Below are 27,577 nucleotides of genomic sequence, written 5' to 3'. Positions count from 1 at the left end.
TTTCTACTCCCGTAAAGATTTACACCCTCGGAAACCCTGTACAGGGTCGCTATGGGTCGGACCCGACTCGATGGCACTTAACAACAACAACAACAAAATTTCATTTTAAAGATCAAGGAACGGATACACACACAATTCAGTATCATGATTGTCATATAGACGGTGAGGGCATGATGGAGTGCAGGTCATTGTTAATGCTCCCATTCTTGGACTGGGTGGTAGATTTTAGAACCGACTTGATGGCACGTAACAACAGCAGCAACATGTTATAATTTATGAAGTTTGAACAGAACTCCAAAAGACAGTTTAGTATGGGATTATTTTGCACATATCAAAGTTATATTACAAAATTTTAAAGAAAATATAGGCAAAACATAGAGAGATTGATGATATACAAAAGAAAAAGTTTTTGAGAAAAATTTAGGGTACTTTATAATTGAAATATGATTGGGCTATGGCATTTGCATGTTTCAAGGAAATAAATACATGATTGTTGTTGTTGTTGTTATGTACTGTGGAGTTGGTTCTGACTCATAGCAACCCTGTACAGGGTTTCCGAGGCTGTAAATCTTATTGGGAGCAGAAAGCCTCATCTTTCTCCCATGGAACAGCTGGTAGTTTCGAACGGCTGACCTTGAGGTTAGCAGCCCTATTCGTAACCACTACGCTACCAGAGCTCCTTAAATACATGGTAGAGAGGGAAAAATAAAAACAGAAAGGCATTTATTCTATTAGATACACATTTAAAATGTCAACTAGAAAATTGAGAGAAAATAGTTACCTGTTTTATGTTATAGCCAAGATAAATTCAAAATGGATTATAGAGATTGAAAGTGCATAGATAGTACGGGTGGTTATTTCTTTGGTATTAGGTTGGGAATGAGCCTCTGGTGTGTCGCTATAGAATCAGCACTGGACTGTGAACTACAAGGTCAGCAGTACAAACCCATGAGCTGCTCCTCGGAAGCCCTATACTGCGTTGTTATGAGTTTGGACCAATTCGATGGCACTTAACAACTATTATAAGAATAGGAATAAAAGCAAAGAAAAATATAAGATAATTTTAATGGATTGTACTTAAAAATTATATTTCTATAAGTTATATTAGTCTATGAATATGACAAAATTAGTCTGGGAAAATTTTTTGGCAGTGACATATTAAACAAGAGGCTAATCTGTAAAATGGTAGAAAACTTTAACACTTCAATAACAAAATTGGCCCGAGGAGGACATGAATAGATACTTCACCAGGGAAGATATTCAGGCAGCCAACAAACATATGAAGAAATGCTTATGATCATTAACCAGTAGAGAGATACAAATCAAAACAACATTAAGGTATCATATCACCCAAGTATTAATATCAGAGTTTGTGAAGCAGAAAATAAGAAACACTGGTGAGGGTGTGGAGAGACCGGAAGCTTCATACACTACTCGTGAGGTTGTAAAATGGTGCAATCACTGTGGAAAACAGTATGACTCTTCCTTAAGAAGTTGAAACTAGAAATAAAATATGATTCAGCAATCTCATTACCTGGTATATAACTGCAACACAAATAGATTTATGTTCATTGGAGTCCTGGTGTGGTGCTGTAGGGTAAGCACCCGACCACATGGTTGGTTTGAACCACAAGGTCGCCAGTTCAAACTCACCAGCAGCTCCTTGGAAACACTGGATAGGGTCGCTATGAGTCGGAACTGACTTGACGGCAGCTAACAACAGTGTTCACTGCAGCACCCTTCACAATAGGGAAAAGATGGAAAAAACCTAAATGGATAAACACATGAACACAATGGAATACTACACAATGTTAAAGAATAACAACAATAAATCTACAAAATATCTCATAACATAGATGAACTGGAGGGTGTTATGCTGAGTGAAATAAGTCAGTCATAAAAGGACAGTATGGTGTGGTGCCACTATTACAAAAAGGTTTTCACACAAGAAGAAACATTCGTTGATATTTATCAGGGGTGGAATGGAAAGGGAGGGCAAATTATTAACTAGAGGGTGTTGTTGTTAAGTGCTGTCAAGTTGATTCCGACTCCTAGTGACTCTGTGTAGGGTTTCCAACGAGCGGTTGATGAGTTTGAACTGCTTACCCTGTGGTTCAAACTGACCTTGCGGTCCAGTGCTTTATCCCACACTAAGACTCCAACTAGAATTTGTTGTTAAGTGCTGTTGAGTTGGTTCAGACCCACAGTGACCCTGTATAGGGTTCCCAAGAAATGACTGGTGAGCTTAAACTGCTTACCGTGCAGTTCAAACTGACTTTGGAGTCCAGTATATTAAACCGAGATTAGACACATGTTAACTAGGGTGAAGGGGAAGGCAATCTACAATAAGAGGAAGGTCAGCAAAAAGTGAAGAAAGCAAAGAAAGGCACTGGGAGTAGTAAAAAAAAAAAAGAAAAAAAGTGCCTGGCCAACTATAGGAAAAGAAAATTGTATAGCATATGATAGATATTTACTATCCCTAATACATAAACTGTTTTCTAATTTGGTCAGCAAAATTAAATATTCCTGATTTAAAAATGAGGAGCTCTAGTAGTGTAGTGGTTACAAATCGGCTGCTAATCTCTTGTTCAGCAGTTTGAAACTACCAGGTATTCCGCAGGAGAAAGATGAGGCTTTCTGTTCCCATAGAAATGTACAGCCTCGGAAACTTATTCAGGGTCGCTATGAATTGGAACTGACTCCATGGCACATAACCACCACCACCAATTAAAACTGGGAAGGGGTCATGTAAGAGTTGAGATCCAATCAGAAATAACAAAAATGACTATGAGTATTTAAAACAGAAAGGATGTTATGCAGGGAATTAGTTACATGAGTGCTAGAAGAGCCAAAAACCTAACTAACAAGGAAACAATGAGGCCAGGTGGAGATACCACAGTACGATACTAGTATTGCGCCTAAATTGGAGATACAAAGGTTTCAAGTATTTTTGAAGCCTAGAGAGCTGGAATCATAGCTGGCCTGCTTAGCAGGAATTAGAGCCTCAGAGAAGATACAGCTGCTGTCCAAGCTCTGCTCCAGGCTGAGAGAGGTGTGGAAATAAATGCTTCTCTTTCTTATCCTCGGCCCTTCCTTCTTCCAGCAGTGCCGTGTTGTTGTTTTTAAAGCTGAACCCTACCTGACGTGAGAGCCTGGGAAATGGTAGTTCAATGATTAGCACCCCTGTGACAGCGAACAGCACAGGAAGAGCAAGGAAGTGATCCAAGGGCAGATGTCCCAGAGGATATAGGAGCTAATTTATGACAGAAAATAACTTGGCTGCCAGCAAATAGATGAATGAATTTTGTGTTATAGGAGTAGTAAAAGAAATGCATACTCAACCAGCAGTGAGATAAGTTAAACTAAAGAGTAGGTAAGGTTTTGAAAAATGGTAATACCTAAGTGTTGACAAAGAATAAAGAGAAAAAAGTTTGTAACAAATTGGTACAATCCTTTTGGAGGCAATTTTCTATAATGTATCAAAGGTATTAAAATGATAGATACTGCTGAGAAGTCTGTAACACCGTGAAAACTGTCCCTGTGTTATGAGAAAATATGTTACAAAAGATTATGTACGGGGCACTGTGCTTCCTTCTCTGATGGGACAGTTTTTATCGTCAAACCCTCTTGCCACGATAACTGTAAATGATGGATTGGAAAATACCAACAATCTCCTCTGCTGATTAGGGAGCAACTGAGACAGCTAAGACTTGAAGGGCTCAACTCCTGAAAAGAAGAGAAACACATTGAAGTGAGCCCTGCATTCAGTGCTGTGTTTTCCACACCGGAAACTTGCTACTGTGTATGTCAGGGAATTCAGCAGAGAGTGGTGGGCCAGTACTTGTGATATTCTCACAGGATCTGGGAGACAAAAACTGAAGTTTACGATTTCTGAGAAGGGGAATCCCTGATAAATGTTGCCATCTTTAGTTGAGACTCGTAAAGGTCTATGCTCTGGAAATTAGAAATAACCACCAGTTCTCACAAATCCAACTTAAGCCTGAAACTATCTTTGTTCATGCTTAGATCATTACTGCCTGTCTGGACTCTCCCTGCCAGAAGAGAATTAAATACTCCTTGCCAGAAGAAAATGACCAAACTAGACTTTCTATATTTTTTCTATACAGTGTTTGTCACTCAGTAAGAAATTACACCAGGAGATTGGATCAAATAACCAAAAAGTAAGAGAGAAGGCAGACTACTAATAGAACCATATAGGGTCCTGAGAGCGGAATCATCAGGAACGGATTTATGGTAGCTATAACAGTGTTTCATTCTGTTGTACATAGGGTTGCTATGAGTTGAAAGTGGCTCAGTTTCACTTAACAACAACATAATTAATATGTGTAAGAAAATAGGTAAAAAGAGAACGTTTTCATTAGAAAATTAACTTTGGAAGAGAGACTCAAAAGGAACCTTCCAAGTACAATAACTGAAATTAAGGATGCGTTAAATAGCAAGTTACAGAAATTGACAGAATTTGTGAACTAGAAGGGAACACTAGAAAATAGCCAAATCAAAACACAAAGAGAAAGAAGGATGGGAAAAAAAAGATGTATAGAAAAGACTGTAGCAGACATATAAGAAAATGTGAAAATGACCTAACATATATATAATAGAGTTCCAGAATGAGAGAGGAAGAACAATGGAATAGAAGCAATTGAAGACATGTTGCCTAGGAATTATCTAAAGTTGGCGAAGGCCCTCAAACTGGGGATTTGAAGAAGTTTATTGAATATCAAATGGATAAACAGAAAGAAAAATCCAGCTAGGCATGATATTGTCACAATGCTGAAAAACAAAGACACAGAAAATCTTTAAAAGAGCCAGAGAAGGGAAAAAGACCCATTATCTTCAAAGGAGCATCAATAAAACTAAAATTTCAAAGAAAACAGTGTAGATCAGAGACAATGAAAAATGTATTTGAAGTAATGAAAGAGGATAACTGTTTGTAAATTTATACCAAGTGAATAGTTCTTTGGAAAGCAAGAAATAAAATCTTTTCAGGCTCATGAAAGCTGTGAGAATTCTTTGTTAACAGACCTGTATTGAAAGAAACAGGAGAAAATTGATCCCAGATGGAAACAAACAATGAAGGAAAGGCAAAGGAACAGATAAATAGAAATTAATATTGACTGGATAAAACAATAACAATAATTTCTTGTGGAATTTATATGATTCAGAGTTAAAATCCACCACCCATCTGTCAGTTCTTATAGCAGTGTGACTTGAGTGTTGCTGTGATGCTGGAAGCTATACCATTGGTATTTCTAACACCAGAAGGGTTACCCATGGTGGAAAGTTTTCAGTGGGGCTTCCAGACTAAGGGAAGACAACCTGTGGATCACAACAGAACCCTGCTTAACTTGCTTGCTTGGGAGACGTCATAAGGAAGGATCAATTGCTGAAACAGAACATGATATTTAGTAGAAGGCCAGTGAAAGTGAGTGAAACCCCAATGAGATGCATCAGGAGATGCACTGGTACCACGCAGAAGACATAGCAATGGATTAAAACATGCTGGCAATTGTAAGGATAATACGGAGCCAGGCAACATTTTGTTCTGTTCATAAAATCACTGCGAGTGACTCAAAGGCATTTGTCTATCTATCTATCTATCTATCTATCTATCTATCTATCTATCTATCTATCTATCTATCAATCATCTGTCTGCCTGTCTGTCTAAAGTTAAAAAGCTTCACAACACAGTGTAAGAATTGAGGGATGGAGATAATAAATTATTTTAAGGTCCTTGCAGGTACAAATAAAAATTTAAAAGTCAAGGATGCGTTTTGAAATACCTAGAACCAGAAACAAAAAACCACTGCTGTTGGGTCCATTCAGACTCATAGCAACCCTATAGGACAATGCAGTCCTATAGGACTGCTTCATCTTTCTCCCTTGGAGCAGCTGCTGGGTTCAAACCTCCAAGCTTTCGGTTAGCAGCCCAACACTTAACCTACTGCACCATCAGGCCCCTTGAAATATCTAGGTAGGCAATAAAATACAAAGGAAAATATATAATTAATAAGCCAGTGGAGGGGTATATTGAATAACTATACATTTGACTATCTCAAAAGTAGATAAGAAAGTAGACCTGTAGGAACAAAGACTATATGGAACAAACAGAAAACAATAGCGTAATAGAAGATGACATCAGGTTACATCAGTAATTCCATAAATGTTAATGGACTAAATATTTCAATTAAAAAGACAGTACAACTGGAAGATAAAAATAACTCAAGTGTATGTTGCATTCAAGAGATGAAACTTAAACAAGGGAGCTTCAAAAAGTTCATGGAAAAATGAAATTAGAGATAATGGAATTTTTCCTCGAACTTTTTGACACCCCCTCCTATTGTTATTGGTGTTATGTTAAGTGCCATCGAGTCTGTTCTGACGCATAGTGATGCTGTATAGGGTTTCCAAAGAGCGCTTGGTGAGTACAAGCCTTGTGGTTCAAATTAACCTTTCGGTTTAGTGTTTTATCCCACAGCACCACACCAAGACTATGCTCCTTTAAACAGGGACACATAGAGTGTGAATGACGTCCAGCTACGTGGATTGGCACAGTGGCAGCAGCAATGGGCTCACACATAACAATGATTGTAAGGTTGGTCCAGGACCAGGCAGTTTCGTTCTGTTGTGCATAGGGTTGTTTTAAATTGGTACCGACTCGATAGCACCTAACAACAACAAAAACAACAAAGTGTGAAAGTAAAAGGATAGAAAAAAATGCCAAGTAAATACAAAGCAAAAGAAAGCTGATGTTACTGAATTGATACCAAAGAAAACATGAAGACAAGAAGCATTGCTAGAAATAGAGTCACTTCATAATAATAAAAAAGCCAACTGAGTAGGCCAATCTAACGGTATTAAATGTGTGTAAACCTCATTATGGGGTCCTGCTGTGTGTTAATGTGCTGGACTGCAAAGTCGGTTTGAACCATGCAAGCTCACCATTCACTCCTAGGAAACCCTGTACTGGGTTGGTATGAGTCTGAACCAACTTGACGGCACTTAACAGTAACAAACAGCATTATAGAATTATATACGAAGCAAATCTCCACAGACTTCATAAGAGATATTTGGAGTTTTGGTGTGGTGTTGTGGATTAATGCGCCAGATTGCAAAGCCATTTGAATTGCAAAATCGGCGGTTCGAGCTCACCAGATGCTCCTCAGAAACCCTATACAGGGTCGCTATGGGTTGGAACTAACTTGATGGCACTTAAAAACAACAACAAAAATACCATATTTGGGAGTGTGGTGGCTTCATAAGTACTGGACTGAGAACCACAAGGCCAGCAGTTTGAGCCTACCAGCCCCTCCATGGGAGAAATAGGAGGTTTTCTGCTCCTGCACAGATTTACAGCTTCATGGCAGTATGACTGGCTACTACAAGAATAAGCAAGCTGTTTGCCAGGAAGCCATCAAGGCAAGCAATCAAGTCCCTTCAGGACAAACCCCCCTCTAAGACTAAAACTCAAAGGGAACACATGAGCAGGCTTGTAATCTTGCTGGTGTCCATGTTGGTCTACTGGTGAGTGGAAGAGGGGGAAAGGCAGCAATGAAGAAATAGGCTGCAGAGTTCAACCATGTTCTATAGACTCCTGTTGATCTGGATGTGAGAGAGAGAAGAGGAAGGGCTGGTTGTTCCAAAGTGAGGTGAGACCTGGGGACACCTGAGTCCAGAGAAGCAGTGACACCAGAGATGGAGGCAGAGATGGGAACATGGAGAGAGGGAGCAGCTGAGGATTCTAGATTCATGGGAAGAAAGGGACTAAGAGCTGGCAGCCAGGAGGCAGACTTGCAGATTGTGCCCTTTGGTGGTATAATTATTATATATGCCTGAGTGTTTTTTAAAAAGAAAAGAGCTAAAGTGAACAGAGAAATACTATTATCTGATGGTACATGGATAGGATTATAATCATTGTAATAAAGTAAGGTATATGATTTGTTAAATGTAAAACTGATGAACTGTCCTATAAACTTTCACTCAACTCACAATAAAAACTTAAAAAAAAAAAGGATTTAGAGCTTTAGAAATCCTAAAATGGGGTTGCTGTGAGTCAGAACGGACTCAGCAGCACTTAAAAACACCAATGGCCATATTCACAATCACATATCGCTCTTAAATGTATCAGTAATTGACAGAACAGGTAAACAAAAATTTGGTGACAACCTTTAAGAGTTTAGCAACCTGATTAATAGAGTACCCCTGCCACACATAGAAAATGATGCCCTGCATATATTTATATTCTTTTCAAGTGTACATGGAACCTTTATCAGAAATATCATATACTATGATATTAAATAAGGAGCTCTGGTAGCGTAGTGGTTACGAATCAGGCTGTGAACCGCAAGGATAGCAGTTCGAAACTACCAGCTGCTCCTCAGGAGAAAGATGAGGCTTTCTGCTCCTGTTAAGATTTACAGCCTCGGAAACCCTGTACAGGGTCACTATGAGTCGGGACCGACTCCATGGCACATAACAACAACAACAACAACAATGATATTAAGTAAAGGATTAAAATCATACAGAGTATATTTTCTGACCACAGTGGAATTGAAGTAGGAATCAATAATGAAAAAATAATTAGAAAATCCCCAGAAGTTAGAAAATAAAGCATTGTGTCTAATAAACAACTAGTCAAAGGAGAAATAAAAAGGGGAATTAGAAATTGTTGTTGTTAAGTGCCATGGAGTCAGTTCTGCCTCATAGTGACCCTGTATAGGGTTTCTGAAGAGCAGCTGGTAGGTTTGAACTGGTTCACAGTCCAGTGCTGATCTGCAGCATCACACTGGAAGTTCAATTAGAAATAAAAGGAATGAGATAATAAAAGGTAAGAGAAGAAACCAATAAAATTGAAAGCTGTCACAATAAATCCAGTAGAGCTAAAAATTCATTCTGTAAAGATTCATAAAATATATAAGTCCTAGTAGTTGGTTTAAAAATATAAGCTAGAAGGCATACACAAAAATAATCAACAGCAAGAATGCAAAAGGGGCTATTATTATAGATCTCAAAAACATTAAAACACAATGAAGTAGTAGTATATACATTTTTATTGCAGTATAAATTTAGATGAAATGAATAAACTCTCAGAGAAACACAATTTAGCAAAATTCTAAAAAGCAATAGAAAATTTGAATAGTTCTATATTATTTAATATATTTAATGAAAAAGTTAAAACTTTCCCACAAAATAAGCTCTAGGCGTAAATGGCTTTTCTAGTAAATTCTTCTAAACATTTGAAGAACAAATAACTGCTGTCTTTACAAATTCCAGAGAGCAGAAAAAGAGACCTCATTTTCAAACTTGTTTCATTAGGTAGTAAAACATTGCTACCAAAATTTGGTAATGACTTTGATGCAGAATTATGGATCAATGCTATCAGGTCAGTTGCCTCATCGCAACCCTGTAAGGGTTTCCAAAGGCAGTTGGTGGGCGGAAACCACCAGCCTTCTGGTTACCAGTCCAGTGTTTATCCTACAGTGCCATACCAGTACTCAAGGGAACCCCCTTTATCTGATAAAAGATAAAGTAACATCATGCCTACTAGTTAAATCTTTTCCTTTAGTATCTGGAATGAGATGAAGATATCTACTATTATTACTTTTACTCAACATAATAGATATCCTGACCAATTCCAATAAGGCAAGAGAAAGAAATGAACATTTTAGGGATTTGAACGAAAGATAAAACTATTATATGTTATTCACATGGATATGTAATGCAAATAAAAGAATACAGATAAGTTAATTAGAATTCACAAATAAATGAGATAATGAATTAATTTAGCAAGGGTGCTGGATAAGAGGTCAATGTACAGCAATCAAACATATATATAGTACCAATGAACAAAATTAAAGTTTTTGTAAATTTTTATAACAGCCTTAGAATAAATGGAACGGAAAATGTATAAGACTTCAATATAGAAAACTTAAAAAATACTGCTGAGAGAAATTCAGTAAGACTTCAATAAAATGGATAGAAATTATGAATTGCAAGTCTTAATAAAAATGTCAGTTTTCCCCCAAATAAGTATTATAGTAGTAAGTATAGATTCAATGCAGTTCCAATAGAAATCTTAGCAGCATGTATGTGTGTATGTGTGTATGAGTTAAATACTGATTCTTAAATGTCTATGAAAATACAAATGGTGAAGAATAGTACAAGCAATCTTGAAAGAAGAAAAGCACCAATAAAGTTAGAGGATTTCATCTCAGGTGTCAAGACCTATTGAAAAGCTAAAGTAATTAAAACAGTGTGTTATTGGCACAAAGTGGCATAAGGTTCACAAACAGATAAATTTATAGTCAAGTCCAGACACAAATGTGTACATGTATGGTCACCTGTTTTACAACATAGGTGTGTAGTGAGGGAAAGCATAGTCTTTTCAAAGAATGCTTCTGGGAAAATTGGATAGATGTGTGGGAATAAATGAACCTGAATTCCTATCTCACACCCCACACAGTAATGAGGGTGTGATAGGATTAGCCTATTGTAGGACTAAAACAAAACAAAACAAAACCTAAACCCATCCCGCATAACGACTCTTATTAAACAGAGTATAACTGCCCCTCTAGGGTTTCCAAGACTGTAAACTGCCAGGGACCCAGACTGCTACATCTTCTTCCTTGAAGCGGCTGGTAAATTTGAGCCGCTGACTTTTTGGTTAGTGGCTGAATGCTTAGCCACTGTGCCACCCAAGATAATAAATTGGAATGATAGTAAATGGCAGCATGGGAGTAAGGTTATGGAAAGGTTGCAACTGAAAGTTGGAGAAAGAAGGAAAGAAGTAACAGAAGAGAACAAACCAAGTTATTGAAATACCTGGATGTTTAAAGGATCATTACTTAATTTAGCGTGTATTTGTTGAGTACCAACTATATGCTAAGCGTTTTTGTTGTTGTTGTTGTTGTTAGTGCCACTGAGTCAGTTCCAACTCATAGTGACCCAGTAAGGGCTTAAAGCACCAGCTTTGCAGTTAGCAGTCCAGTGCTTATCTTACAGCATAGCACCAGGACCCCAGATGCTTTCTAGGTCCTTGAAAATAGGAGTAAATGAAATCAAAATATTTGTCCTTCATTCTAGTGAGGAAGGGAGGGAGGTGATAATAAATTAATAGAATAAAATAAATGTGTTAAAGAGTATCTGAATGAAAAGCAGTCACCAGGTGATGGAAAAGGAACAGTTTGTGAGTCAGGAGGAAAACCAAGTGAATGTAGTGGTTTTGAAGCTAAGAAAAGAACATCAAATCTAGTAGGAGTGCTGGGTAACTGTGTCCAGGGTAGCTCATAGGTCACAGTTCTGTGGGAAATGAAAAGCTTTACTATAGTCTCAAGAGGAGCCCTGGTGGTGTAGTGGTTAAGCACTTGGCTGCTTACCACAAGGTTGGCAGTTTGAACCCAGAAGAAGTTCCACAAAAAGAAAGGCCTGGCATTATGTTCTCACAAAGATCCCTAGGAGGCAGCTCTGCACTGTCCTATCAGGGAATTTACTTGACAACACCCAAAAACAACTACACAGTCTCAAGAAAAGTAGAGTCTGAAAAGGCAAAGGCTATGCTTGAAACACTGTGCTACCTACTGCTCAGGGGACAGATCATTTTCATCCTCCGGCCAAGATTTCATTATATTAATTCCTTAAATCAAAGTAAATTACTTTTCATGAAAATTTGAGGCACATCCAAAGGCACTCCATACATAAAGCCCATAGTTAGGTTGGCTTCATGTGTCAGGCAGCTTTAAATCTAAAGCAGACATCATATATTTCTGTATGCGGTCTGCCCTTGAGTGTGGCTGCTTACATAACCTAGATATTGATGTTTACAGCTGTTTTTAGAAAGGGTAGCAGGTTCCTGTGTTAACACTTTGTTTTGACACGAATCTAAACATGTTGCCTCTAGCAAATAACTAATTATATGCAGAGAAAGCTTGAAATAGAACCATTTCAGAGAGATTTCCACTGTAGAGGCATGCCATCCAAGTTCCCAAAGTTGGCCTGAATATTGGTTAGTTAGTTCTAGAAATTCAATTCCCAAGAGAAAACGTAACTTAAAATTGAAAATTAAAGAAAATTGTGTAAAGTGGAAAATAATACAAAGAATTTTTTTTTTCTATTTGTTTGCCTTTTTCATCTAAGTGAGATCCTTAACCTCGGGTGTGCTGAATGGGAATAGGCAAATTTTTAAATGAACTCTCTCATCTTTGGCCCAGGCATAAATGCCTTTTGTTTATTTAGTTAATTTTAATTTTATTAGTTTGTGAAATATCTCAAATATAATCCACACAATAGCTAGTTCCCTAATAATAATGCTGCAGTGTAAATACTGGCCTGCTAACTGCAAGGCCAGCAGTTCAAACCCACCAGCTGCTCCTTGGAAACACTATACAGAGTCATTATGACTCAGAACCAACTTGACGGCACCTAACAACAACAACCACAAGGTTCCTACTGTTCTCTCCCATACAACTTCCCTTATATATATGTTACCTAATTTAATTTATGTCTTGTTTCTAATTTTTTTTTTAAAGGACACGCAGTACAAAACTACTTCGGCTTATTGACTTAGATTTTTCATTCACCTTCTCTCTTCTGGATCTGCCTCCTGTAAATGAGTATGACATGTATATCAGAAACTTTGGGAAAAAAAATACCAAGCAGGTTAGTACAAGATTTATTAACTAAGTGATAAAGTACACCTAAAATGTAATAAAGTAAATTTGTACTCAACTGTATCCTGTTCCAGATTATTTGAGTTTGGGGATGGTCTGTGAAGGATAAGGGCTTGAAATAAAGAAGGGTCATCTTTTCATCACACGATACTCATTAACCCAAAGAGATGCTGCAGATGAGAAATCTACATAGTTTAGAACCATCCATAAGTGATCTGTATGTAATGGTCTACAGATAGCGGGGCTACATTCCTAGCATTTGAATTCAGCTTTGTTTTATTTAAAGTCAAACGTTATTTCAAACACGTTTCTGTGGTTTCCAGATGAGGATGTAGCCATTTTACTCATCTGTATAGAATTCTTATAATTCAAGAATCGCCAAACACTTTTTATAGAATTACTGCTTTTATTATATTCTAGTGCTCTACCTAATCTGGGTCTACCTTCGTATCCCATCATATCTTGTTTGTTTCTGCATTTCGCTTCTCTCAGTGGTCTCTCGATGTGCCAATGTTACCTCTCCCCTTGTATATGCTCTCCTGTTCCCTTCTATCAGCTTACCTGTCTGTTCCTCAAAGTCCAAGGCCCGTTCTCTCTGTAAATCATTCACATCGTATGATCTGTCTCGTATTCCGGAGTTTCTACAATGTAACCCTCGCCATTTTTGTACTTCCCTATCCGTCCTGGTGTTGCACTGTAGGACAAACACTCTACTGCTAACCACAAGGTTGATGGTTCAAACCCACCAGCCGTTCTTTGGAGACCCTATACAGGGATGCTGAGTCAGAATTCAGTCAACAACAATTGACAACAATACCATTGGGCTTCCAGTGACTGGTAGTCCAACTTTCCAACAAGATTGTATGTTTTTAAAGTCAAGAATTATGTTTTACATTTTTCTTACGTCTCTGATAAGAAATGTAAACATTCTTAACTTAACATGATAAGTTCAATGGTAACATGATCTGTTGGATGCATGCAGAAAGGAATACTCCTTTAAATAGGAAGAGGTGACAGTATGAAACTCAGGAAGTTGACAGTTTTAATTCTGGCTTTGCAACTGACTCACTCTGTGACCTTGAATGGCCTAGTTAGTCTCCTGCTTGTTTTCTCATCTCAAAGCTGTTAGTAACAAAGCTTTCTTTACATAACAAAGAGTTGCTGGAGGCATAAAACCTTGAATTGGTGTGGTGCTAGAGAAAGAAGGCATAAGGAGCTCTGGTAGCGTAGTGGTTACGACTCGGGCTGTGAACCGCAAGGTCAGCAGTTCGAAACTACCAGCTGCTCCGCGGGAGAAAGATGAGGCTTTCTACTCCCGTAAAGATTTACACCCTCGGAAACCCTGTACAGGGTCGCTATGAGTCGGTTCCGACTCCACGGCACATAACAACAACAACAAGAGAAAGAAGGCAGAGACAAAGGTGCTTTTGGCAACATATGTATCAATAGTTTATCTGTGTTCTCCATCTCTGAATTCTGCCGGTATTATGAATGTATGACTGACCCATCCTGTCAAATACCAGGGAGGCTTCAAAAAATTTGTGGAGAAAATCTATTGTCTTTTAATTCCATGAACTTTTTGAAGCTCTCTCCTATACCAGTGTTTTGGAAAGAATTCATGTATATCTTTTGTGCCAACAGAAAAATTCCATGTTATTAGCCCTTTACCTCAGTCCTACATTTTGATCCTCTTGAGAGGAATATAGTCTTGAAACAGCCAAATGTGGAGGCAACAAGCATTATGGAGTGTGATGGGGCAGCTGTTCAAAGTCGGAGGCTCAGACTGAGGGCCTCTGATACGTTCAGCCTAGGAAGTGACCTTCAGATTGCTTACTCCTCGTGATGTTTCTTGTGGACTACGACATTATAAATGTGTGACTCATACAACTTTGACATATTTCTGTTGTTATGCAATCAGCTTCTTTCAGGGAAATGCAATTTTTGAACGAAAAAATACCACTCAATTGTATTACATTATAAATTTGTTGTTTAGAAAAAGAACCTGCCCTTTTGAAGAAAAAAAGTGGGTTGGTTTTGCAAAGTCATTGTAGGGGATGAGACTAGGATGTGGGTAGGAATTGTTTGATTTGACTTTTTTAAAAACACATTTGAAAATTAAGTCCTATATCTATGAAAGGAGTCCTGGTGTGGCACTATAAGATAAGCACTGGCAGTTCAAACCCACCCGCTGCTCCTCAGAAACCCTATGCAGGTTGACTGATAGCACTTTACAGCAACAACTACATATCTACCAAGTTTTGTAGAAGCACTTTTTGTATGATTACTAAATATGACATGACATTTTCAAGACCAGTAAGAAGACTCACATATTAGCTTTAACATTTTTTTTGTTTTTATTTTCAGTAAAGAGAAGTTGCTTTGAATTTGAGACCAAAGGTTAATACCAATATACCTTTTTAAATTGTGATAAAAATATACATAAGAAAACATTTGCCAATTCCACAAATTTTACATGTGTAATTTAGTGACACTGATTACATTCTTCATGCTGTGCAACCATTATCTTTATTCTTTTCCAGATGATTCCACTACCACTCTTCCAGATGATTCCACTTCCCTAACCAGTTAACACCCCCTTTGCCCCTTTTTCCCTAGTAACCAATAATAAGCTCTATTTTCTATATGTTTCCCTGTTTCATCTAAGTGAGATCATACAGGATTTGCCCATTTCAGTCTCATTTATTTAGTTTTCAAGGTTTATCCATGTTGTAGCATGTATCGTGACTTCATTTCTCTTTATGGAGTAATAGTCCACTATGTGTATGTATGTATACACACATACAAATATATACACACACACACACACACACACACACACACCGCATTTTGTTTATGCATTCATCTGTACATGGACGTTGCTATTGTTGCCCCCTGTTGTCTGTTGTGAAGAGTGCCACAGTGAACATTGTACAAGTTTTCTGTTTACATTTCTGCTTTCAATTCTTCCACAGTGGTAGCATTATTTTACAGTTTCACTAACAGTGGATGAAGGTTCCAGTTTCTCCTTACCTTACCAGGAACTGTTATTTTCCTTTTAAAAATTTATTCTGTCATACCCACACAAGATCTGCAGTTCAAACTCACCAGCCACTCCTTGGAAAACCTACAGGGACGCTATGAGTCAGAATTGACTCCATGGCACTTAACAACAACAAATTCTAGTGGGAGTTTGGGATGGTGCCTTATTTTGGTTTGAATTGCAGATCTTTGATGGTTAATTGAGTCACTAGGAGTCAGAACTGACTCAACGGCACTTACTTAATAACAACAATGATTAGTGGCTAATGAAGGAGCCCTGGTGGCACAATGGTTAAGCACTTAGCTGCTAACCAAAAGATTGGCACTTTGAACCCACTAGTCACCAGTTCCATAGGAGAAAGACTTGGTGCTCTGTTTTAATAAAGGTTACAGTCAAGAAAATCCTTTGGGGGGCAGTTCTACTCTGTCACATGGGTCACTGTGTATCAAAACCAACTTATGGCAGCCAATAAGAACCCAGAGGCTGATGACGTAGGACACCTTTTCATGTGCTTGTTTGTTGTTGTATAGGGTTTCCATGGAACAGCAAGTGAACCCAGCAGCACTGGACTGTGAATCACCTTGTGGTTCTTAGTCAGTCCAGTGCGGATTCTACAGTGCCTTACCAGGACTCCAGCTGTTTGTGTATCCTCCATGGTCAACTATCTAGTCAAGTCTTTTGCCCATTTTATTGGGTTGTTTGTCTTTTTGTTGTTAAGTTGTAGGAGTTTTTTATGTTTTTTGGATCTCAAATATCTTTTCCCCCCAAATATTCTCTTAATCTGTGGATTGTCTCTTCCCTTTGTTGATGAAGTCCTTTGGTAAGCAACATTCCTTTGTTTTTAAGGCATATGTTCAATATAATGATGATAATGTTGAAAGAGACATTCAGACAGAAGAAATAGAGACAAGGGAAGTATGGACTCAACATCCAGGAGAAAGTGCTGTTGTATCTGGAGGTAAACATTTCTATGCTTTTGATCTAATTTTATTTTTCACATTGCCTTTCTTGTTCTTTTTCATTGTCTTTTATTTATGGATGTGTTTTTTAGTATATGACTATGGAAATGCTCAATATTCTTTCAGTGGTCTTTTCAAGGACAAGAACAGGTTTCCACTATTGATACTGAATGTAAATTTATTTGAGGAATTATAATTTCCAAATGGTTTATGATTATTGTGGTAAAAGAGTAGTATGTGTGTATATGTACAAGGATAAGCCAAAAGTATTGCTGTTTGGGTGCCATTTCACACGTGCCTGGGTTTATTTTAAACAAAACCTGTTTAAACAAGTCTCTGATCAGTGGATGGCTACAGACAAGTTCTCTCAGTAATACACTTGTCTTAATCTCGAGTCCTGGTGTGGTGTTATGGGTTAACGTGCCAGACTGCAAAGCCGTTGGAACTGCAAGGTCAGCAGTTCAAGTACACCAGCTGCTCTTTGGAAATCCTATACTAGGGTGCTATGGGTCAGAATCGACTTGACAGCACTTGACAACAACAACAATGTCTTTAGAATGCCTTCAAACACAAGGTTCAATTAAAGAGTGGCTTCCTAGGGGAGCTGCAGTGCTAGTTAAATTCAATGCAGAAAGGTCACCTCAAAGTTATGGTGACTGGTTTTTGAAACTCCAAAGTGGTAATCTTGACAGATTTTCTTGACGGTCACAGGATGGTCACAGAAGCTTATTATAAAGAAGTTTCCAGAAAATTAAAGATTACCCTGAAAAGTTGCAGGAAAGTTGTGGCAAGGAATTTTTTCCCCCATAACGACATTGCACCTGGTCATTCTTTAAGGGTAGCAAGGATTGTACTGTGAGAATTTCATTAAGAAATCTTGTCCCAACAACCCTACAGCCCTGATCTTGTTACCAGAACTCAATGGGAAATATTACTAATTTAAGTCTGACTTTAAGAATACAATATACCTAAATGTAAGATTGACATATACATATATTAATTAAATTAGATTCCTTTAACTATTTCTACTAATGCATTTAAATAGACTTCAGTTTATGATTTAGTATAACTGTAAATATCTCTAGTGGACCTTTTGTTGTTGTTGTTAAATGCTGTCGAGTTTGTTCTGACTCATAGTGACCTTATATCGTGTTCCTGAGACTGTAAATCTTTGTGGGTTCCTGAGGTTGTAAATTTTTGTGTGAGTAGAAAGCTTCATTTTTCGTCTGGATTGGGTGGTGGGCTTAAACCAGTGACGCTGCGGTTTGCAATCCAGTGCTTATTCTGCCGAGCCACCATGTTTTTCTAGTGAAACCAGAGAATAAAATTTAAACAGGATTTGATTCCCTTGAGGATGCCCAAATTGCCCTATTGACTTGGTGTAAATCAGAGCACAGAATTTTTTGAGGGAAGAGCTAGATAGATGGAAACCTCTCACTGAGAATTATGTAGACCTAGATGGAGGTCTGTGATTCTGTAGTAACACTTTTTGATTTACCCTTGTGTATATGCGGGAGAAAGATGAGGCTTTCTACTCCCGTAAAGATTTACACCCTCGGAAACCCTGTACAGGGTCGCTATGGGTCGGACCCGACTCGATGGCACTTAACAACAACAACAAATATATATATATATATATGAGTATGTGTGTATACATATGTACTCATAAGTACTATTTTTGGGTATAAGCCAGACATACCAATAATGTTCCGGTGGCTACTTCTCCTTCTCACTGTATATTTTCCTCTGTGTCTTCCAAAAGTAACAGCTGTTTCATCTGTAACTATTTCTTGTGACATTCTAACTCATAACGATCTTCTGTAGGCTTTCTGAGATTATAAATCTTTATGGGAGCAGACAGCCTCATCTTTCTCCCATGGAATGGCTGATGGGTTCAAACTGCTGACCTTGCCATTAGCAGCCCAAAGCTTAATCCACTACACCACCAGGGTGCCTCTTTTAAAAAACAACAAATTATATGTATATATATACATACATACATGTAAGTATTTATTGTGAATTGAGTGATAGTTTACATGGGAGAACATCGGTTTTACTCTCGTTGTTTCATTGCAATGATTACAATCTCCTCCATGCGTCATCGTTCGACAGTATTTCAGGGCTTCTCTTAAGTGCTTAATTCATGCACTTGAAATATGTCAGTGGAAGAAAGTACCTAGAGCATATATTATCTTAATATATAAAATATAACTTTATGGTTCTGTGACTACATACATATCAGCTAAATGGTTTGTTTAAAACAGCCAACACATTAAGTAAAGATGTAAAATGAGCTTAATTGAATCTTTAAAATAAAATATCAAGCTCTCCAGTTGTCAGCAGGCTGTAAGCACACATAGGCCGGCAGCCTCACCTCAGCTGGCACAGCCTGCCTGCTATGGGACCTGAGGGCCCCCAGCCCTCTTCTCCTGGGTCACTTGGATGTCTCTTCACAGGCCTTTAGCAGTGATCCCTGATTGGAGAGCCCAAGGAGTAGGACTAATATTAGAACTGGTGAAATACAGGGTGGATTAGATCAGCATCTGAGCCTCAGACCATGATTTATAACTTTCAAAATTCTTAAACAGAGGAAAAGGATTCTGCATTGCAACCAACCCCCTATTGGAACACATTCTTAATTTAGGGACAGTCTGCTCTCCTTAAGTATAGAATTTTCATATTTTAAGTATGGTTTTCAATTATGTCCTGTCAATATCGATTGAAGGTTCCCAGAATACAGAGTACTCTGCCAAGCACTCAACATTTATTTAGATATTTAATAGTTTTTTTTCTAGTAGATTGTTTTTCTTGAGGAATTATCCCAAAAAGGCCAAGATATTACTACTCCCTTTCTTCAGGTAAGCCTCACTTTAAGAAAATAATATACCTAAATTTCAGACTGATATACTTTCATAATAATTTGACTGCATTTCTTTAACTATTTCCCCTAATGCATTCAAGAAGGCTTCATTCAGTTTATGACTTAGTAGTAAACAAAATGTAATTCTTTTTGGAAAATATCACTAGTGGATCTGGTGGTGGTAACTGTGCTGTGTGTCCTCATGTCAGTTTCACCTCACAGCGACCCTATACAGGGTTTCTGAGGCTGTCATCTTTACAGGAGCAGAAAGTCTCATCTTTCTTCCATGGAGCAGCTAGAGAATTAAATTTAAAGTTCGTTTTCCTTCAGTATTCTTTTTTTTTTTTTTTTTACTTTTTGTTATGAATTGGGTGAAGGTTTACAGAGCAGATCATCAGTCCAACAATTCACACACACTTTGTTTCATCTCAGTGTTACACGATTTATCCTACTTTCTCCCTGTGTTTTCTGTTTCCATTAGTATTTTTTTTTTAAGCTTCTGTTGTGAACTGAGTGGTAGTTTACATGGGAGAGCATCAATTTTGCATTCATACTATCATATTTTGTTTCACTGCAATGATTACAATCCCTTCCATGCATCACCATTCAATAGTATTCACTTCTATTCCCTCTGTGGGTTCACAAAAACACTCAGGAATATATAGTCATTTAAACCCAAGGGCACATTTTGCAAGCCTTACGCCCGCCCACCAGCATACAGCCTTTCTCTTTCCATAAGTCAAGAGTCCTCAGCTGCTCCATCTCTTCATGTCATCATCTCTGCCTCCATGTCTGGTGTTGCTGCTTCTCTGGATAAGGTCCCACATTCTGCTTGCACTCTTCTCCCTTGATGGTCCTAGGGTCCTCTGTTCTTGAAATGTAAGGTTAGCTCCTCCCCCCATTTATGTTACAAAAATTCTACCTTTATAGTGTGACAATCAATTTATCATGATAACAGTTACTCACTGTTGAATCCTAAGAATTTTATCCACATTTCCTTTCACCAGACACATCTACACAAGATGAAAACTACTCAGTGGGGATTCTACCTTCCCCTGTACACTCTGAAACTAAACTCCCTCTTGAAAACTTGTAAGCTGGTCACTTCTTATCTTTATTGTTGTTGTTGTTGTGAAGTGCCATCGAGTCGGTTCCGACCCATAGCGACCCTGTACAGGGTTTCCAAGAGTGTAAATCTTTACGGGAGTAGAAAGCCTCATCTTTCTCCCGCGGAGCGACTGGTAGTTTCGAACTGCTGACCTTAAGGTTCGCAGCCCAGTTCGTAACCACTACGCTACCAGAGCTCCCCATTTTAGGTAGCCAGTGTCTAAGTTGCCAGTCCTTATCAACCATGTGTACAGACGGGATAGATTTGATCCTTGATATGAAGTCTTCTTCCCTCTCAGTTGGTATTTTGAGCTACTACATCCATAAATACAGGTCAAGTTCATCAAATTGTAGCAATTTACATTTGTTTCCTTTATCAACATTTTTTAATCTTCCTCTAGTCGAGTTCTGACTATCAAACCATCAAAGCTGGGTCAAATGGGTACTATCTGCAAGTTTGGGTGTTCTTGTGCTGCATCTCCCCTTACTTCGTATCGGCTGGATGCTTCACTCTTGACTCTAACCCTCCATGGCTAGGTCCTTGTCTATGGGCTTAGGAGTCCCCAGGTTTCACCACACTTTGGACCAACCAGCCCTTCCTCTTCTCTCTCTCATCTCAAGGTCAACAGAAGTCTATGGAATGTGCTCAAACTCAGCCCATATCTTCATTGCTGCCTTTCTCCCACTTCCAGTCACCAGTAGACCAACATGGTCGCCAGCAAGATTACATGCCTGCTCATGTGTTCCCTTTGAGTTCCAATCTTGGAGGGGCGTTTGTCTTGAAGGGACTTTATTGCTTGCCTTGATGGCTCCCCAGCAAACAACTTTCTTGTTCTTGTAGTAGCCAGCCAGTCAGACTTCCATTTTTGTTTTTTATTTTTCCTGTTGGTCATTCTTTCAAGAAGTATCTTCTGTTCCTCTAGCTGCTCCAGGCTTGTCTGCATATCCTTTCATATCCTTAGTATTTTTAATGTTTATTTAGAACACTCCTTTGAACTGTACATTGTGTATGTAATACTTGAAGTGTTGGAGTCTGCATTGCTGATTTTATAGAACTCTCCTTTCTCTCCTTTTTTTTAGGTAGCCAAAATAGAGCTGTGTCTGATGCTACAATTGTACCAAAGATTGATACCCCCAGATTATCTAACTTTCTCCGAGCTGCTTGTCAGGTATGTTCTATGTTCTATTTTGTGAATAAGTGCTTAAAGTCTCATTATGCATAGAAATACAGAGACTGCTGAAGTCTCATAGCCTTTGTAAGCTTAAATAGAATCAGTTACTCATTTCAAATATTTTCTTATAAACTCTCCTTCATTAAGCCCTTGCATGCAAAATGATACCAAGTCAATGCATATCAATGATAATACCCTTAATTAGATTTTATACCTTATTAATTGCTTATGTTTTAAAATAAAAATAGACAAAAATAATTTAGACATATTAGATTGATGAGGTTAGAATACATCTAGGGCATTTAAAACTAATAAGCTCATGATTTTTAAAATTGATTATGGAGATTTAAAAAATACATAAAAGAAAAAGGAAATGGTATAGTGAATCTCAATGCTTCATTTCCCAGCTTTAGCGTCAATAACTAACTGTCTACTCAGGAACAATTTAGCTTCATCTGAGCCCCATTCCCCATCCACTCATACACACACACACACCACTTCAGTTATTTTGAGACAAACCCCAACCATCCTGTTATTTCCTCCATAATATTTCAGCAGGATGACTAAAAGAAAAGGAATCAAAATTAGGAATAATTCTCAGTATCATCAAATATCAAATCACGGTTCAGATTTCTCAATTGTCTAATTATTATTTTTACACAAGCTCAGAATTTAAAGTATCAATAAATAGAGGAGAACATTGATAAACCCTAATATATGGACTTGGGAAAATCATTCTCTCAAAACTTAATCTCTGTACATAGTGGTAATGGTTATTAGCATAGATACATTCATTCTCAGTGCTGCTATTAAGTAGGAATCCTGTGGATTATAAATACTATTTTTTGCATGCTGTCACATATTTTTAAAAGTGTTTAACTAGCATGTTTTAGTATGAGTGACTGTGGTACTGAGAGAGCACTGGGTCCAAGTTGAAGTGTAGAGGGATGAAGGGAGGCAGAAACTTAGGAAATGAAGTGAAAACAGACCCAGGGTCAGATTGGAGCTAGGATGCCTGATTTCACAAGCTCCTCTACTCTCGCCAGCCAGTCTTACATCAACTCCTGTCTACTTTCCATTTAATATTTCTCCTAGATGTACCATTTTTTTTCTCCATTACTGTTGCTGCCATTCTAAAAATCACCATGCTACATTAGTATATAGTGAATTATAGTTTACATATGATCTTTATGCAGTGAGAAAAGCAGAGATGGGATGTGCTTGACGTTTCTTTATACTTCCCTATTTACATAAAAAAAGTTGGATACTCAGCCCTTTTCCTTCCCCTGGCATTTTTAACAAAGTATTTATTATAAAAATTTATGTCTGACATTAAATAATGGCCCTCTGTGGAGCTTCTGTTACTAAAACTTCAGCTGTCAGTTTCTACTATTTTGCAGAAAGAAAAATTAAACTTAAAAAAAAAATTACTGTAATTTAAGTGAAATTTCACAGAACAAATTAATTTCCCATACACAATATGACTTCTTTATACAGTTCTGATGTTTTAGAGTTAAGCAGTTGTTTAGAGAAATGCATACAATGAAAGAATATTTTAAAAGATAATACATATGAAATTTTTTTTATTGAAGAATAATCCTTTTAGAGTTAAGCAGTTGTTTAGAGAAATACATAAAATGAAATAATACATTTTTTAAAAAGATAATACAGTTGACATTTTTTGATGAAAGCATAATCCCTTGTCTTTGGAAGGTGATTGCTGTTTTGCTTGAAGAGGATGGTGTGGCAGCTGTACCCACCTGGAGCCCCAGGGCTCAAGAAAACGCCTTCTCTTTTACTGCTAGTACCTCTCAGTTGAACACTAACCTGCCATTCCTTCAAAGTAAGAGGCCTTCATTGAATGTGTTTTAAAATTCTATGTACTGAACTGTTATGTTGAAATAATACTACATTCTCTATTAATATAGTAGATTTAACATATGTAAAACAAAAGACTCAGTTTCTGTAGAATTCAAAGTGAATGGTTATTTTTTTTCTCCCCTTAAATGTATATGTTAAAATGATTACCAACTTTCATAAGATGATTAGAAGAAGTATCTAAAGTAATTTATGTGAGATTTGAGTGAGATTATTTAAAGGAGTGAAGACTGAGGGCTCCGGTACTTGTTTTACATCCTGTTTTCTTTTGTAGTCTAATCATTGTAGTTCTTTTGGTTTCCTGGAATAAAGTAGAGAACCAATGGAAGGAGTATGAGAGAAGGCTTACGTATTATTAATAAAATCTAGGTTTAAATAACAAGATCAACATTTAACTTGGTTTACTTAAAATTTTTGGAGTCCTGGTGTGGCGCCGTGGGTTAATGCGCCAGACTGCAAAAAGCAGTTTGAACTGCAAGGTCGGCAGTTAAAGCTCACCAGGTACTCCTTGGAAACCCTATACAGGGTCGCCATGGGTTGGAACCGACTCATCGGCACTTCATAACAACAACAACTTACAATTTTTAAGGTTTACTTACATTTTTAAGTCTTTTATGGTTAAAGAACGTAGAGCTAAACTGAAATGAAGTGCATGATATCAAGCATAAAAGGAAGTACATGTTATTGTTTAATTTAAGCAATTGTATTTACAATGTAAGAATTTAACTATAAAATCTAGTAACCTTTGCTTTGAAACAACAAAAATTATGTTGTTTAAGAAAGGTTTTTATAATGAATAAGTCATTGGTCTTGCAAAATGCCTCAGCCTCATTTCTATCACCAAGGCCTTATTTTCAGACAACTGATCATTTCTCTACTTCCAACCTACATATTCCAATCACCAGTGATTATCAGTATATCTTGAGCTCAATTTCATCACTGGCTTTAGTGGTTGGTGCGTAAATTTGAATAATAGTGGTATTAACTGGTCTTCTTTTTAGATATGCAGATGTTATCCTATCACAGACAGCATTGATCTTGATAGCAAATGGTGGCCTCCAAACAGTAGAGTTGACTTAATGAAAATTGATAAAGTAAAGCTTTCAGGACCTTCATTTGCTGATGGTGCACAACTCAAAATAAGAAGAAAAAGCTGCAAACATCTCTTAGTAATTAGAATGTGGAATGAACAGATGATGAATCTAGGAAAATTGGGAGCTGTCAAAAATGAAATGAAATGTATGAAGATCTTCATCTTAGGTATTGTTGTTGTTAAGTGCCGTTGAGTCTGTTCTGACTCACAGCGACCATGTTTAGGGTTCCTGAGGCTGTAAAACTTTGTGGGAACAGAAAAACTTATTTTTTTCCAGCAGAACAGCTAGTGGGCTTAAAGCACCGAATTAGTGGTTTGAAGTCTAGTGTTTTTTCTATAAAGCCACCTGCCTCCCTACTCTAGGAATTATTGACCTGCAATGGATAGGTATGATTGAATATGACCATCATATAATTACTGTGCAGGGAATGACAAACTGTAGAGGAATGATGTCACATTCATTGTAAAACAGAACATTTCAAGATCTGTCTTGAAGTACAATGCTGTCTATAATAGGAGACTATCTATAACCTACAAGGAAGTCCACTTAATTCAACTATGATTCAAAATTTTGCACCAACCACCAAAGCCAATGATGATGAAACTGAAGAATTCTACCGACTTCTTCAGTCTGAAATGGGTCCAACGTGCAATCAAAATGCTTTGATACTTACTGGTCATTGTAAAGTAGAAGTTGGAAACAAAGAGGGAGGGCTGTCTAGTTGGAAAGTATGGCCTTGGTGATAGAATTGAAGCTGGAGGTTACATGATAGGATTTTGTAAAACCAAAGTTTACTGATTGCAATTGCCTGTTTAAAAGCACCGGAAATGGTGACTATACACGTGGGTGTTACCAGATGGATTACACAGGTACAGGAGTAGAGTGTGCCCTTTGGATTCTGAGATCCCTACACATCTAACCTCCTCAACTCAGGAACTGTGGTGCTGGAGGAGTAGCAGAGGAGTAGCTTCAGCAGAACCAAGAGCCAGAGCACCAGATGGAGTGGTGGGATTCCCATTCCAAGGAGCATGTAAAGCAGCGGGCCTTTGGGCAAGAGGCTCACTTGTAGAGAGGGATGCCTTCAGACTTAATTGGGGAGCTTGGTTTGCTGACCCACAGAACTAGAGCTGGGTGTCTTCAGGCTAAGGCTTATATCGTAGTGGAGTGCCCATTGGACATTTATCAGTAACCCTAAAAGAGCTTGGTTACATTGCCCAAGCAGAGGCCCAGATCAAGAGCCAATGGCCAGAGAGAGAGGCCTGTCTATGGCACAACTGAGTCCAAGTTGTCTTGACCTTAACATTTCTGACCTTGAGTTCTAACCTGTAAACTTCCCTAATGAACCCCATGACTTTGGTGTCTGAGTTCTGAGTAATGTAATTGCAATGAATTATCGGACTCAACTGAGCAGACAGTGCTCTGAGAAGGATGGCATGGTGCCCTTTTTACAACAGGAATCCAATTGACTACATCTGTGGGAAGAGATGATGAAGTGGCTCAATAGCATTAGCCAAAACAACATCAGAAGCCAACTGTGGAACAGAGTCAATTATCATATGCAAGTGTTGGCTGAAGCTGAAGAAAATTTTAATACAAGTCTCCAAGACCCAAAATACAACTTTGAGTACATCCCACCTGAATTTAGAAACCATCTCAAGAACAGATGATGCATTGAACACTAATACCAAAGACCAGAAGAGTTGTGGGATGACATCAAGAAGCATCCTACATAAAGAAAGCCAAAGGTTATTGAAAAGACAAGAAAGCAAAGACCAAAGTGGATGTCTGTAGAAACTCTGAAACTTGCTTTTTAACATAGAGTGGCTAAAGCAAATGGAAGAAATAATAAAGTAAAAGAGCTGAGCAAAGGGCAGCTTGAGAAGACAAAGTATTATAATGAAATGGGCAAAGACCAGGACTTATAAAACCCAAAGGGAAGAACCTGCTTAGTGTTTCTCAAGCTGAAAGAACTGAAGAAAAATATTGAAACCTTGCCATATTGAAGGATTTTATAGGCAAAATATTGACTGATACAAGAAACATCAGAAGGAGATAGAGGAATACAGAGTCACTGTATCAAAAGGAATTGGTTGATATCGGCCATTTTAGGCGGTAGCATTTGAACATGAATATATGGTATTGAAGGGGGGAAGTCCAAACTGCACTGAAGGCATTAGTGAAAAACAAGGATCCAGGAATGGATGGAATACCTAAAATCAGTTTCAACTAGCTGATGTAATAAGTACTGGAAGCACTCACTAGTCTATCCCCAGAAACTTGGAAGACAGCTAACTGGACAACCTACTGGAAGCAATCCATACTTTTGCCATTCTAAAGAAAAGTAAACCAGCAGAAATGCAGAAATTATTGCAAAATATCATTAATATCTGTCGGGGGTCCTATGTCGGGGTCCTGCCTCGACAAAGGGGTGCCTCGACGAAGCGTGGTTTTTAACGAGAGTGGGAGATCTGGTAGGCGAAAGATATAGATTAGACACAAAGAAGACAGACACACAAGTTTGACGCAAGCTGTCAGGCAAGCTAGCATACAGAGTTAGCTAAACCCCAGTCTTTTATTGTCAGAAGAAGGAAATTGACACAAAAGACAGTAATGACAAAATGTGATTATTCATTTAAAACAGGACACGAAGTTACTCAAGTGATAGAGAACATGATGATTCACAGATTTGTCCTTAACATATGTATATGTTGTAGTTGTTATGTGCCGTGGAGTCGGCACATCTTTCTCCCGCGGAGCAGCTGGTAGTTTTGAACTGCTGACCTT

General features: G+C 37.9%; 1 protein-coding gene across 1 annotated transcript in view; it reads left to right on the top strand.

Annotated features, from left to right (window-relative positions):
* WDR60 (WD repeat domain 60) overlaps window positions 1-27,577 on the top strand; it is a 120,270-nt gene that overhangs the window by 52,129 nt on the left and 40,564 nt on the right. The window contains 4 exon segments of the mRNA XM_006874433.1: window positions 12,543-12,672; window positions 16,570-16,681; window positions 21,730-21,818; window positions 23,535-23,664. Coding sequence (XP_006874495.1) covers window positions 12,543-12,672; window positions 16,570-16,681; window positions 21,730-21,818; window positions 23,535-23,664 — 461 coding nt within the window.

Source organism: Chrysochloris asiatica, unplaced genomic scaffold (genome assembly GCF_000296735.1).
Source record: "Chrysochloris asiatica unplaced genomic scaffold, ChrAsi1.0 scaffold00277, whole genome shotgun sequence".
In the NCBI taxonomy this organism is placed as follows: Eukaryota; Metazoa; Chordata; class Mammalia; order Afrosoricida; family Chrysochloridae; genus Chrysochloris; species Chrysochloris asiatica.
Note: the sequence above shows the minus strand (reverse complement) of the source record. Positions and strands in the feature narration are given on the sequence as shown.